Source organism: Hydra viridissima, unplaced genomic scaffold (genome assembly GCF_058129835.1).
Source record: "Hydra viridissima isolate aposymbiotic clone 2 unplaced genomic scaffold, HvirCarnegie_v1 scaffold_8, whole genome shotgun sequence".
NCBI classification, from domain to species: domain Eukaryota; kingdom Metazoa; phylum Cnidaria; class Hydrozoa; order Anthoathecata; family Hydridae; genus Hydra; species Hydra viridissima.
This window is the reverse complement of record NW_028324307.1, coordinates 10,875,834-10,889,888: the sequence shown is the minus strand read 5'-3', so window position 1 is coordinate 10,889,888 and position 14,055 is coordinate 10,875,834. Positions and strand designations below refer to the sequence as shown.

The 14,055-nt window shown below is 31.3% G+C and overlaps 2 protein-coding genes across 4 annotated transcripts; one reads left to right on the top strand and one right to left on the bottom strand.

The window, feature by feature from the left end:
* Positions 1–1,035: 1,035 nt before the first annotated feature.
* Positions 1,036–6,154, top strand: LOC149885049 (zinc finger BED domain-containing protein 4-like). Its single transcript, XM_090094610.1, has 3 exons — positions 1,036–2,923; positions 3,448–3,510; positions 6,042–6,154. The coding sequence occupies exons 1-3, from the start codon at positions 1,036–1,038 to the stop codon at positions 6,152–6,154; spliced, it is 2,064 nt and encodes a 687-aa protein (XP_089950736.1).
* A 1,425-nt stretch (positions 6,155–7,579) lies between these two features.
* LOC149885048 (uncharacterized) lies at positions 7,580–13,640 on the bottom strand. Of its 3 annotated transcripts, none has more exons than XM_090096541.1 (4): positions 13,445–13,640; positions 10,048–10,102; positions 8,438–8,517; positions 7,580–8,353 (listed from the first exon to the last, which is right to left on the bottom strand). In XM_090096541.1, the coding sequence occupies exons 1-4, from the start codon at positions 13,493–13,495 to the stop codon at positions 8,015–8,017; spliced, it is 525 nt and encodes a 174-aa protein (XP_089952667.1). In that variant the 5' UTR covers positions 13,496–13,640; the 3' UTR covers positions 7,580–8,014. The 3 variants fall into 3 exon arrangements, with proteins under 3 accessions (XP_089952667.1, XP_089952666.1, XP_089952669.1); XM_090096540.1 differs by having other exon boundaries at positions 10,048–10,105; positions 13,445–13,625; XM_090096543.1 differs by lacking the exon at positions 10,048–10,102 and having other exon boundaries at positions 13,445–13,639.
* Between the last annotated feature and the right edge of the window lie 415 nt (positions 13,641–14,055).

Sequence of the window (14,055 nt, the reverse complement as noted above, 5' to 3'; positions counted from 1 at the left end):
TTTTTTCTTAAATAGTAACTATACGTATCTTTTATAAAATAAATATGATATTTGAATTTTTTTGAAATAATTATGGGAGTTTTAACTAAAAAATTAAACAAAATCCAAGTGTCCGGAAACTTTTGGCCTGCAGTGTATATATAAATATATATACATATATTATATATATATATATATATATATATATATATATATATATATATATATATATATATATATATATATATATATATATATATATATCGTCGATTGAGAATAATAGGGTTCTAACTGACATTTTGGAAAAAAATGAGTTGTAAACATAATCATGATGGTGTAGACAATGTCTATCATCTGTTAAAACCCTTTATAAAAATCTCCAGATTTGAACAAGTTTTTGATAAAAGTTCCAATTGCAACGCAGGGTTTTGTAGCAATCGTTCAGAATTATAAAGTTCCTCAAAAATTGTTTGTGCTAGAAGGTTCTATCAGCATAAACAACCAATTTATTTCAAGTTTTAAATAAAAGATGGCTGCTCGCAAAAATAAGAAATTATCTTTGCAAGATGTTTTAGGTAAGCGAAAGATACTATAACCCACGATGAGGAAATTAAAATATGTTTTAATTATGCGAACTTTGTTGTTACGTCATGCTAATATTAATTAACGTTAGTTAACAGAAACTTTCGGCTTCGGCCGAAGTTTCGGCCGAAGCCGAAACCGAAATTTCTGCGACAGCAATTTTTTACTTTTCCTGTTTCGGCCGAAATTTCGGTTCAAACCACAACCGAAATGAACCGAAACTTTTATAAGATTTTTTTTAAAGTCTAGATAACTTTTTTTTAATTTAGAGTGGGATCATGACGATTTCCTAATTTTAATCGTTTGTTAGTAAATCAATTTTTAACTATAACAATTGTAGAAATTTTAATTGAAGTCACGTTACATAATTGATTCAAGTTACTATTCTCAAATCATTCTTTAAATAAGTTAACATTTAAGTTAAGTAACCAAAATCAATAATTTAATCAAAGTTTCTCAGTGCTAAATTTTACAATGGAAAATAATCGAAAGAAAAGCTATTTGTGGAATCATTTTACCGTAACAGCCAGTGATTCCAAATACGCAACTTGCAATATCTGCAATTTGAAAATATCTCGTGGATCCCACAATCCAAAACTTCAATCACTTAGCGGACTTTCATCACATTTAAGAAGTCGGTATCCACAGCTTACTCTAAAAAATCTCCTAACTGAAAAAGCAATACTCACAACTACCGACAATCCTGAAAATATACCAACTTCAGATCAGCTTGAGCCTCTTACAATTAAAAAAAGAACAATACCTTTATTTGACATCAGATCAAAACGCCAGAGGACTGAAATGCTGCAATTTACAATGCCTGGCTGGGTTGACAATATCTCAAAAATTGATTCAAATTCCGAAGAAGGTCTTAAGTTTCATAGATCTATATTTGAAATGATTATCCTCGACTTACAGCCTTGGTCAATTGTGAATAATCCGGGATTTTTACGCCATCATGCACTTTTTAAACCACACTTTGACATTGGAAGTGAGAAATACTACCGAAGCATGCTCAATCCAGCCTATGAAAAGATTAAGCTTGCAACGAAAGTTATGCTTAACGAAAAAAATGCTGAAACTATCTCCATCTCTCTGGACGCTTGGTCATCCTTTCATCATAAGTACTTGGGCATGATGGCACACTTCATTTCAGACAAATGGGAGCGGATCAAATTCTGCCTGTCATGTTCCAAGTTTGATGAAAAACATACTGCTTCAAACATTTTTCAAAGAGTTGAGAATGTTGTGAAAGAGTGGGAGCTAAAGGACAAGATCACATTCTGCTTAAGAGACAATGCTGCAAATATAAAAGCAGCTTTCAAAGAACCACAGTGTGTTTACAAGTCTGCTGGGTGTCTAAATCATTCACTTCAACTAGTGATTAAAAAAGAACTTTTTTCACTCCAGAGTGCTGTAAACTTGATAGAAAAATGTCGAAAGCTTTGCACTCATGCTTCTTTTTCAAATTCCTTCTTTGCTGAGCTTTACAAACAACAAGAGGTTCAAATGAACAATTTTGACAGGCTCGGACTCAAAAATGATGTCCCAACACGCTGGAATTCAACATATTACATGCTTGAAAGAATTCTGTACTTGAAATCAGCAATTGCTACCACGCTGCTAATCCGTCCTTCCAGCGGCATTGAGTTCACTGTACAGGATTGGAACCTGTGTGAAAAGCTGGTACACATTTTAGCGATTTTCGAAGAAGCCACCAAATTGCTCTCTGGAAAGGATGCTTGCATCAGTGCATGTATTCCAATTGTGACAACTATCCTGAAATCATTCGAAGTTCCCTCTGATGACGAAGAAGTGATTGGCATGAAAAATGCTTTAAAGAAAGCAATGGAGGCACGTTTTTTTGATTTAGAAACCATTGATCATTTTGCAATAGCAACACTTCTTGATCCCAGATACAAGCACCACTTCTTTAGATCCCAAGAAGCCTTTCAAGCTGCAAAAAAACAAGTTCTTTTGGAATTAGACAGTTCCATTTTGAGCCAAAATGAAACTACTCCTGTGATGAAAACTAAGTCTATTGAGAACACTGGGTTTTCTTCAATGATGCAAAATATAATTGCACAGTCACAAAATACAAGATCCAAAAATCCAACTTCCAAATTAGCAAAGGAAGTTTTAAACGAGTACTTAGAAAGCCCAACATCTTCATGCTGTTTAGAGTTTTGGAAAGAGTATGAAGAAAAAACAACATTAAAAGCAAAGTTTGGTTTGGCAAAAATGGCAAAGAGATTCCTTACACCTCCACCAACATCTACCGAAGTTGAAAGGTTGTTTTCAACTGCTGGAGACATTCTTTCAAATGAAAGAAACAGACTTTTGCCAGAAAACATGGAAAAAAGTTTATTCTGTAGAGAAAATATTTCAATTGTTAACTTTAATTATTAAAATGTCTTGACATATTCTACTTTTTTTTTTGACATATTATAGTTTTTATCAAATTATGTTACATGGTGATTGCTTAGATATACGTAAAATAGTTTTTTTTGCTTTAATTCGGTGATCATAAAAGGTTCAGGGATTTTTAACATTTTTTTTCAAATTTCGGCTGTTTCGGTTTCGGCTTAGGCCGAAATTTCGGCCGAAATTTCAATTTCGGCTTCGGCTACGGCTTTACTGAACCGAAATTTCGGTACTTTCAGTTTCGGCTCAAATTTCGGTTTCGGTCGATCACTAAATTTAACTGAGATTAGTGAGAAAAACAGATGTTATAGAAGCATTGTTTCTTTCATGATTGTTGGTTTGAAAGAAAATATCTCCTGTGTTGTCATAGCAATTCCAATTGTAAAATTGAACAGTGACGGTTAAAGTCTGAAATTCTTAACCTGATTGAATTTTTAATAAAAAATAGTTTTAATGTTCAAGGTGTTGTTTGTGGCAAACATGCTTCAAATGTTTCTTCTTTTACAAAATTACTTGATACACATGGTAAAAAAAAAAGATGATAATACTGTCAATTGAGCGGTAGTAGATTCCTTGTCAGTTTGAAAGATGTTATTTATTGTGAGAGTATAAGCCAAATAAAAGAAGATATATAACATGTTAGATCCTTGATGGAGAAAATCAATGAGATTTTGATAGTGTGACTTTATTGGATGGTTCTCGTGAAGTTGCCAGTTACGTTGCTGGTTTTATTACCAAAATATTAATTAAGAAGTTTTGAGTATGTTGCAAATTGCTTTGTACAAAACATTTTCAACAGGAGTCAACTGATCATAGTTATTTAAATAAATTGTCCAGAGGTGGGCTAACAACTCTATCAGTACTGATTTTAGAATATGTCTTTGACAGTTTTGCTATGATAGATTACATTTTTGATATTATTTATCAGTCTCAAATGCAACACTGTAAAGCAGCAAAGTTAATTTTTGGAGAGAAGGGTATCAACCATTTTTATGTACAAACCATCAAAGTCATGGAAAAGAAATTATACAGATTGTTTTTTCAAATATTTATTTTAATAACACCAGAAAGAGTCAGGGGTTCAATTGTTGCAGATAACATTGTTGCATTTAAAAAAAGACACAGAGAAAAATGAAAATATTTTGTTTCATTTTTAATCAGTTTGTGGTAGAGTTTTTTTTATACTTTTGAAGCTTATTTTTGAGAATTTGTGTACTTTTATTTCTTGCACAGTACAGACAGTCCCAAAATTTCTATTGCCAAATATAACCTATGTCTTTCTCAAATAATTGTACTTTGGAAAACAAAAAACTGGGACTACTTTACAACAAATATAATTAGAGGTGCAACCATAATAAAAAGCATTTATTAACCATAATTATTATCTTATATAAAAAAGAAGCCACAATTAAGTATTCAAAGTTAAGTGGAATTTAGATTAAGCTAGCCAACGTAAAAATTTTCATCCTGGGCCAGATATGCTTACTTTAAATTTATATCGCGATAATTAAAATTGATTTGAGAAAGTTTGTCCATCCGGCAGAATATACGATTTTCAAACTGACCTTCTATTTTTTTTCGATTTAAGCAGAAAAGAAGGCTGTAGATACGAGCTGTCATGGGTAGGCCATGGATACGAGCTGTCATTTTTAATCGTACTTAACTGCTCAAGATGAAATGTATTTACTTATACACAAACCATATCTTATAATTACTAACACAGAGAAAAAGAACAAAGTGGGAAGAACAAATTTAAATATTGATCTCAGTAGTGTATGTATGTATGCAGTGGCGTACCTAGGGTAAATAGCGCCTGGGGCAAACACCGATCTTGCGCCCTTCTTCCCCCACATAAAGTGCTTAATTACAACTTTTTAACAAATGATGACACAAATTTTATTTTATATAATATTTTTATTTTATATGATATATTATTTCTTAACTTATTTTATATAATTCTTGCTTATTGTATCGCAACCAAGCCTATTTTGCGCCCCTTTCAGTCTGGCGCCCAAGGCACGTGCCCTGCCTGCCCTACCCTAGATACGCCACTGTATGTATGTATGTATGTATGTATGTATGTATGTATGTATGTATGTATGTATGTATGTATGTATGTATGTATGTATGTATGTATGTATGTATGTATGTATGTATGTATGTATGTATGTATGTATGTATGTATGTATGTATGTATGTATGTATGTATGTATGTATGTATGTATGTATGTATGTATGTATGTATGTATGTATGTATGTATGTATGTATGTATGTATGTATGTATGTATGTATGTATGTATGTATGTATGTATGTATGTATGTATGTATGTATGTATGTATGTATGTATGTATGTATGTATGTATGTATGTATGTATGTATGTATGTATGTATGTATGTATGTATGTAGCATCAAAAGCTATATATTCTTTGTAAATTGTTTGATTTTGTAACCAAAGAAAACTTATTTTTATAAGTTTTACTTATTTCATTTATCTACTAATAACAAAGTAGCAATAACAAAGTGGATATCTTTCTCCTTGGTGAGAAAACATTTCTCTTTCTTTTTTCTCCAAAGAAACCTTATTCACTAACTGCACTTTGATACACGAAAATTAACAATTTATTTGAAATCGAGTTTATATTTGTAACAAATTAGTAAAAGAAAATATCATTCTCTATGGGAAACTCCTCCGTATTCCATTCCTTTTCTTTTTTAATCAGCGACCTCCAACTTTCTCAAAACCGATTGTTCATCAAAGTGTTGCACTTTGATGAACAATCGGTTTTGAGTTTTGAAAACACTTTGATGAACAAATGTTCAACGTTGAACAAGTAGTACCAATTGGATGTTGTAGAAAACTGATCGACCTTCCGTCAACATAAGCACACCAAGACGTCCTGCCCACTGTCGTCTTAAAGAAAAAGTTCCTAACAAAACAACTTTTGTCTTGGAGGATTTTTGAAAACGCTTGAAAAATAAATTGCGATAAACCTGTCAAAGATTTTTTTCTTGGTAAATGACACTGAGAGAAAAATATCTATTTATATTTTTAGGTTGGAGAGAAACCGGCGAATCTATTTCCCTGAATTTAGGGAAATGGTGCGGGCATTTCCGCCTTCTACTAAAACATGAGTTAACAACGGAACCAAAAGCTCTCTGTTTTTAACTAATTTTGTAAACTTTTATATTGTTAACGAAAGAAATTGTAAATCATGCTAATGTAACAAATCGGTTGTCTGTCACCATCTTAGTTTTTATTCTTTTTTTTTTTCCGTATCCATAACATAGTTGTAGGTCATAAATGGCAGTAATCCAATTCTAGAAAAGTGATGTTTAGAAACTTTATCACACGACTAAGAAAGAGATTTCTCAAATCCGTCAGTGAGCTACTGACAAAAGATTCACTTTTCTAACTAGCGAGCTACTGATGTTCCCGAGCATAATGAAGCATGATGAGCACATCATGCTTCAAAGTTCTAAGTTTTTTGAATTGTTTGAACATTTTGAAAAGTGATAAGTAATCTTCATTCCGTGTTTAGGTGGCAAACCTTGTACTTAAAAATATTTTCAAAAATAGTCATTTAAGAAGACCAGTCATTTAAGAAGACTCCCCTTCCCTCGCCTTCACTCTCACCTCATTCTCATTTTCTTCACCTCAATCACATACGCGCACGACCTTACATTCGCTGCTTCCCCTGCTGAACAGTTGTAAAAACTGAGATTTTTTCTTAAATAAAAACATTTTGATACTCAGCAAAACTGTTTCACTTTTAAAAAGATTTCTTTTCTTTCAGTGCTTTAGTTTTATTGCTACTTTTGTCAGCCTGCTCGCTTCCTTTCCTGGTAGATTTTTGTCTCAAACCTTCTTTACGAATGTCTTCTCTCCAGTTTAGATTGCTTTCGTTCAATTGGCGGCATGCCCATAATCGACTCCTTTTTATTTTTGTTTTCCGATTATCATGCAAAGGTCCACTTATCTTAACGTTACGTTGACATAATCGCAAGAGTTCAAAGTCTTTAAAGTTTTGGTCCTCTTCTTCGAAATCTTCCTTTTCGTTACGACTTTCTCGCCAAGGCCGACCACGTTTTTCCAATCTTTGTTGCGTCCAATCTTCCTTGATTTGGCTACCACCTTCACGCCACGGCCGGTGACCAATGTCATAAACAGCTTTTCTTTCATCGCGTAAAGAGTCAAAACTTTTGCAGGCTATAAACAGTGTTGAAAGAAAGATCAGAGTCTTCATTCCTGATTTTTGAAACGAAAGTGTCAAGTACGAGTATTCTAAGCGGTCAAACACTTCGAACTTTTCTTTTTTTTTTTTTTTTTCTTTTTTTCTTTTACCGTGTGGAGTACTTCAAAAATATTTTTTTAGAAAAAACATCAAAAACAGTCTAAAGTTGAAGAAAAATGTAAGAAAGACATAAAATGGAATCCAGCAGTTGCATTTTAAAGGTACCTCGTAAAATTGAAAGGAAGCTGTTGGAATCCTTTAGATATAAAGAAATATCTTTAATCATGTCTTTGTATCGAATGCTTTCAATTATCTCATTCTTAAACAAACAATACCATCAAAAAAATATTGTTGTAAAAAGTATCTTTGTCTTAATTAATGTTAATTACAAACAATATATATAAATTATATATTATATTTAACACTGTTATTAACTTAACACAAAAACTATTGTCGTAATTATCAATACTTGTAGTTAAGACAGCTGATCTGTTAATTATTTAAAGTTCTTTTTAAACAGTGAAAAAAAATTTTATGAAAGCCTGGAATCTAGGAAAACCTGGAATCTAGTGCATAGTTTGTTCAATTGAGCTCCAACAATAGCCTTTGAGTTCCGCCTAAGTCCTTTGGAACCCCATTTAGATTAATAGCTTGAAAAAATTTCAATTTTTTTGTTTTATGAAACAGTTTTTTTAAAAAGACTTCGTTTATAACTCTTCTAAAAAATTATCGCCCTCGTTCAGGTAGCACCGTTATCGTTGTTGTACTTTTGCTAATGAAACTTTGTATCATTGTCAAGATTCGTTCAAGTCGCTCCAAAACCTGTTTACTCTACTCACTTTGCGATTTATTTCCTCGAGTGCAGTCGGGTAGTACGGAAGGTTAGAATTGAATGAAGAAAAGTCAAACTTGAAGTCTGCATCGTTGGCGTTGGTTTGATAACTTTTGCAACGATCAAAGTAAAAGTTTGTATAAAAACGTGGATCAGAGAGACCTTTTTTTCTTTTGCCTGAAACCTTTGGCTGTGTTACCGACGCTCTCTTCTTCGAATTTCTATATTTGCTTCGGTTCTTCTTTTTGCAAGAAGGAGTACGTTTCACGTGAACTTCCCTCTCATCCCTGTCTTCGTAATCCTAACGATAAGGGGAGTCAGTGGACAACTTTTATTTAAAATCCATAAAACTTCTTTAACTTTTTTTTAACAATAAAATAATCACCTTTTTTCTTTCAGTGACCACAATCCAATCAGAGTTAACGGAATTTGGCCGATGCGGCCTCTTTCTTTGTCTCCTACAATCTAAAACGCAAGCACAAATTGTTTTTATAAATGAAATGTTTGTGACGAGGAAAGTTTAAAAGGGTATTGATGAGTAGGACGATTTCATATTGACATTTTTGGTTAAGGACCTGTTTATATGGAAAGCGGACTGGCTCGGCAAACGAGCCAGCCCGTTTACGAAGATATCGACGTCATCAATATTTTAACTTAATTTTATTTTGCGTTTATATGAATAAACGAGCTAGCCCGGACAACGAGATCTCACTGTTTTTTGCCGAGATCTCGGCAAACGAGCTGGTTAATTTCTTACATAAATTTGTACGCATGCGTATAAGCTCTTAAATTTTTTAAATTTGAAAGCTTCCGCGTAAAATATTAAATTTAATAATAAATCTGACAACTTCCGTGTACTTAAAATTTATATACCAAAGATCCAGTATCTTTTAGGTAATATAAAATAATAGCTACTTTTTTATCTGCTGATAGAGCTCTAGAGTTAGGCTAAAAAGGGTCAGGAGATAAATAAGGGCTTAACTCTGAAATCAAATTCATGAAAATAGTTCGTGAAAAGCTAAAATTTGTTTTCCATACATCAATGGGAGCTACACCAGTTATTATATTATGCCACCATAAATCAGTTCTGCCAGTTTTAAACCAGCAACTACGATTTTTTCTTTTAAGGCACCTCTCTCTTGCTTGTTTCATCTTTTGAAAAGATTGTGATCGTTTTCGTAAAAGAATAATATTTAAAAAGTTATCAAATTTAAATTTGTAAAACTTATATAACACAATTAGGCTTTTAAGAAGCATTATTTGTGTTGTAATACCAGTTAAATATATTGTTAAAATGAAATGTGTTTTTTTCTGTCGCTAGCCGCCATCTTTAAAGTTTTTTTTTTTGTTTTTTGTTGTTTTTTTTTTCAAAGTTGCAGTCAACTCACTTTGTTCACGCAAAAAATCATTTGAGAGACCATCAGACGCTTCTTATGTTGGAATGATTTTCGGACTTTTTTAGTATGAAGATATTTTATAACAGATGGAAAAAGCTTGCAAAAGAAAAACAAACAAAAAAAAAAAGAAAAAAAAGTAGTAGAAAATAAGTTTTTTTCAACGATTATTTTTATTGTTTTATAAATGCAAATAAAATCAGTCTAAAACGAATGACAAATTTTTTAAAAAAATGTTCGCTTAAGTTTTTCGCCTATTTAAAATTATTTTTTAATCTATTTCAGTTTAAATGCCAAACCATTAATAACATATTGTGGTTTGACATTCACATTAAACGAATAAAATGATTTAGACATCATTACTTTAGGATAAAGTTTGAAATTTTCAAATTAGATTACAAAAGCCAGCACATTATCTTTTACATTTTACAGAGTGGTCATACAACTTATTTAGAAACACACGCCATCTTAAATAGTTCAAATTCCTGGAAAAGTCATTTTTAAAATAAGTTACAAATCCACAGAACAACGGTTGAGTTAAATTCCGCTGTATAACACTGGAGCTAAAACCCGTTGAACCAAGTTAAAAAAAATTTCAAACCTGAAGGAAAACCGGTTAAAACCCGACCACAATCGCATGTCTTCACTGTACATGGCTGCTAAATATAATAAGTTTTAAGGAAATCATTGTTTTGAAAATAAAAAAGAGCCTTAAACAAATTCATATTATAAATTCTACCTAACAAATTTAATTTTTTAACATATCATTTTTATTATTTATAAAGCCATATAGCGTTTACATGATCTTTAAAATACCACTAAGTGACCTTTAAAATTGCGCTACACGAGTATCAAATGCCACTAATTGACCTTTTAGAATAGCACCGTACGAGCATCAAAATGATTGAAAAATCTGACAGCTTTGATTTTAGAGTCTGATTCTAAACAATGTAACACAGTTTGAAAAATTTAATTTGCTGCTTATTTCATGCCTGAAACTCCGACATGTCTAATCAGTCAACCGTATACTATATTTCAGTAAACTAATATAATATACAGATGTATTAAACCCAATATTTCCGTAACAAATATGCGTAATTGTAACGTACGCTAATTTATCAAAGTTAAACATGAATCCAATAATTTTCAAAAGTGATTTTCAAAAATAATTTTCAAAAAAAGAATTCCAGAAATAATTTTCAAAAACAATTTTCGAAAGCAATTCTCAAGAATTATTTTTATTTTATTTCATAAATAAAAGAAAAGTATATATTAAGGGGGTCCAATACCATCAAACTTGTGTCGCTGACGTTTGACCTTAAAACACTTTTTACTGCATATAATAGGATGCCCAGGTATAAAAAAAGAAAAAAAACCAAAAAAATTTGAAAAAGTTTTTTTACGGGGTTAATAAACCATGTTGGGACCCGAAATACCCCAATTACTGTTTCCTTAATAACTTTTAAACCATATTTACTTATTAAATAAAATTTTACAAAAAGTTTTTTATTACTATGAAGAACAATTTGAACTAAAATCAATAAAATTTATTGAGTAGTTTATATTTTATAGATAAAAGACCATTTATATCAAAAAGTGACTATAGTTATGTTAGTTCTTATATCAAAATTTCAAAAAATACAAAGTAAAAAACTTTCATTTTAGTTCAGGTTGTAGATCAAACTTAAATGAATAACTTGGGAAATTTTTAGGTCAAATTGTAAAACCTAGGAGATTTTATTCTGGAAACGGTAACTAAAAATAGGCAAAAATCAAAAACTGAGAAAAACAAAAATAAGAAAATAAATAGAAAATAACAAGTATCAAAATAACATCACACATAAAAAAATCAATATGCTCCAGTTATATAAGACTCATAGTTATTTGTGTTTGTCTGTTCATCAATAAAACCCTTTCTTTTAGCTCTTAAAACTTTTCTTTGCTTTTTATAGGAACTACTTGACTTCTTGTTAGCTTTTTTTATTCTACATAAATCTCGTTTTGGACCATTTATGCAAAATGAAGCTCCAGGAGTAATGTTTAAAAATTTAAATACATTATGAAGCCCATTAAATCCATCATTAAAATGAATAACTGCTGAACAAACACCAATTTTAATTATTTTTTGACTGCAATATTGATTTTTAGGGCATCGAGACCAAATCATTGCATTAAGTGATTCATTGACATTCTGGGTCATTCCATGCAAACATTTAATCAATAAACTATCGGTACTTAGGTCCATAAAAATTGGTTTTAAAACATCTCTAATAGCAGCGGGCAGTGACAACTTAGGTTCATAATTTAGCCTTTTCACTTCATTTAGCTTGTACCATTTGCACCAACTATCATTGGTTCTTGGACAATATAGATGTCTTTGAGCTTTAGTGTCCGACTCACTACAATGAAGCAAAACTGCAATAATGGCTTTTTTCATGCTATAAACTTCAGAGTTTTGTCTGATGGACATGCCAAAGTAGTTTTGCAGTAAGTTAATAGCAGATTCAGTTAAGCGCCCTTTTCCAACAAGTTTTTTCCCATCTACTAAAATTTGTCCTTTCATACTCTGTCGTAGTGAACGTAGTCTATTCCCAAGTCTTTTTTGTATGTGACCAACACATTCAAGTTTATTAATAACAAAATCTTCACCATATGGCTTACTCTCTACAACTTTAAGAAATGAGCTGTCACCATCTCCAACATAATTTTTATAGCGCAAACCGTTTTCTTGAATTGATCGATGAAAAATTGCTATAGCTCCTTGTGTCTCCATTGAGCCTGCTGAGCCCTTGTGGTTTATTGAACAGTTATGGCTGCTGTTCCATATATGGTATTCATTTGTGTCTTTTTTATTATGCCATGACAGGCAAGCTTGACACTTTTTTGAAAGTACTTCATAGTCAATAACCTTATTGTTAGTACGAGATATTGCTGTAACAACACCATTGAGAGAATCATGACCTCTTTTTTGCCATGTCCTATCTAGAGATACAGTACATTCAACAACTTCATCTACATTGGCTTTGCATTCCCTAACTGCGTTGGTTATACTTTCATTAGCAGCAGTCATGTATGAATCTAACATTTTGTTGTTAATTTCGTTATAAGCTTTGAGATTTATAGGATCTGTTAAACTTAGTATACGCGAAAAGGTCTGAATTGATGCAAGACCTTTGCCAATTTCTCGAAATGCCATAACACATCTAGTGTTAATGTCAAAACATTTTTGACCACTTTTATTTGGTAAAATAATTTCTTTAGAGGTAAAAATATTTTTACTCCATTGACAATAAGTACAGGAAAGTCTCAGTTTATTTGCCCATCCTTTCTTTTCTGTTGTTAAATTTTGAGTACATAATCCCATTTGATTACATTCTAGGCAAACTGAATACAAACATATTGTTTTTAAACATATTAACATTTTCAAACATTCATTTTAGCAGTGGGTAAAAAAGATCAGAGGAAACTTTTTTAATTTTAAAAATTACGTTGCTAGGGGCGTAACTACGCAAAACAATTTCAGCACTTTGTTTAAAATTAAAAATATACCAACTTGTGTTCTGAATTTATTTAAAATTATTAAAAAAACTTAAACTAGTATAAATTTTGCACAAAATTATGTAAAAAAAAAAAATTGAAATTTTCCATTTTTAATGGTATAGGACCACCTTAAAAAAAAAAAAAAAATCAACACGTGATTATCACGTGATAGACCTTTCAGTGAATATAGTTGACTAAGGGAACTAACAGTAGTCGACCAATGTTAAAAAAATAACGTTCATAATGTGACAATTTTTGGTTTAGAAAAGTATGGCTTTTGTTTAACTCTAAAAAGTTGATTTGGATACAAAGATTACTGATTACACCTAAATGAGAGTTAAATACGAGATAACATAAAACTCAGAAAATGTAGTCTGCTCTATTTTTTTCAAAATACTGTGTCAGCAGTTTAGTTTCACAAAGATGACTGCCGAAAAACAAAATAACTTTATACTAACCATCGAGTTGCAGGCGATACATAAGATTTTTCTTTCACCTTTGGCTTCCATTTAAATACTGCGCAACTTAAGTGAAACTCTTGTCCGCTTTAATAGTGCGTCTCTTTAAAAAGATTTTTTTAAACGTGGATAGAAACCATTCTGAAGATACGTCATTCTTTTAAGGGAAATATAAAGAAACGTGTTTAACATAAAAGAAAACATCATTTTAAACGAGTCAGAATAATCTGCTCACTATTATTATCTTATCTTTTGGCACTATCTCCGACATTCTCAAATTAGCACAATTACTGAAGCAGTTTTTAATGCAATTTTATTAGTAAGGGAATACTTGAATTCTTAAGTACAACCCAATAAATTCCTGATGCTTGGCAGGATAAATTTTGCTCGATCACCTTGAGTAATTCAAAAAATTAAGAACAAACAATGAATGTTGTTAAAAATTAAATTTAGAAAAAAGAGTCCTAAATAATTTTTTTTACTACCAAATTTTTAAGAATGTAAACTCGATTACTAATGAAATTTTTATTTTCGTGTATCAAAGTGCAAGTATGAATAAGGTTTTTTTGAAGAAAGAGAAATGTTTTCTCACCAAGGAGAAAGATATTCAC

Excerpts from the sequence above, each read along its gene's own strand:
- LOC149885048 (XM_090096540.1), bottom strand. The coding sequence starts at position 13,495 with ATGGAAGCCAAAGGTGAAAGAAAAATCTTATGTATCGCCTGCAACTCG. Across the intron at positions 10,106-13,444 it reads GTATCGCCTGCAACTCGATG|CAGCCATGTACAGTGAAGAC; the intron begins GTTAGTATAAAG and ends TATTATATTTAG. Across the intron at positions 8,518-10,047 it reads TTTAACCGGTTTTCCTTCAG|ATTGTAGGAGACAAAGAAAG; the intron begins GTTTGAAATTTT and ends CTTGCGTTTTAG.
- LOC149885049 (XM_090094610.1), top strand. The coding sequence starts at position 1,036 with ATGGAAAATAATCGAAAGAAAAGCTATTTGTGGAATCATTTTACCGTA. Across the intron at positions 2,924-3,447 it reads GCCAGAAAACATGGAAAAAA|GTGTTGTTTGTGGCAAACAT; the intron begins GTTTATTCTGTA and ends TTAATGTTCAAG. Across the intron at positions 3,511-6,041 it reads AAAATTACTTGATACACATG|GTTGGAGAGAAACCGGCGAA; the intron begins GTAAAAAAAAAA and ends TTATATTTTTAG.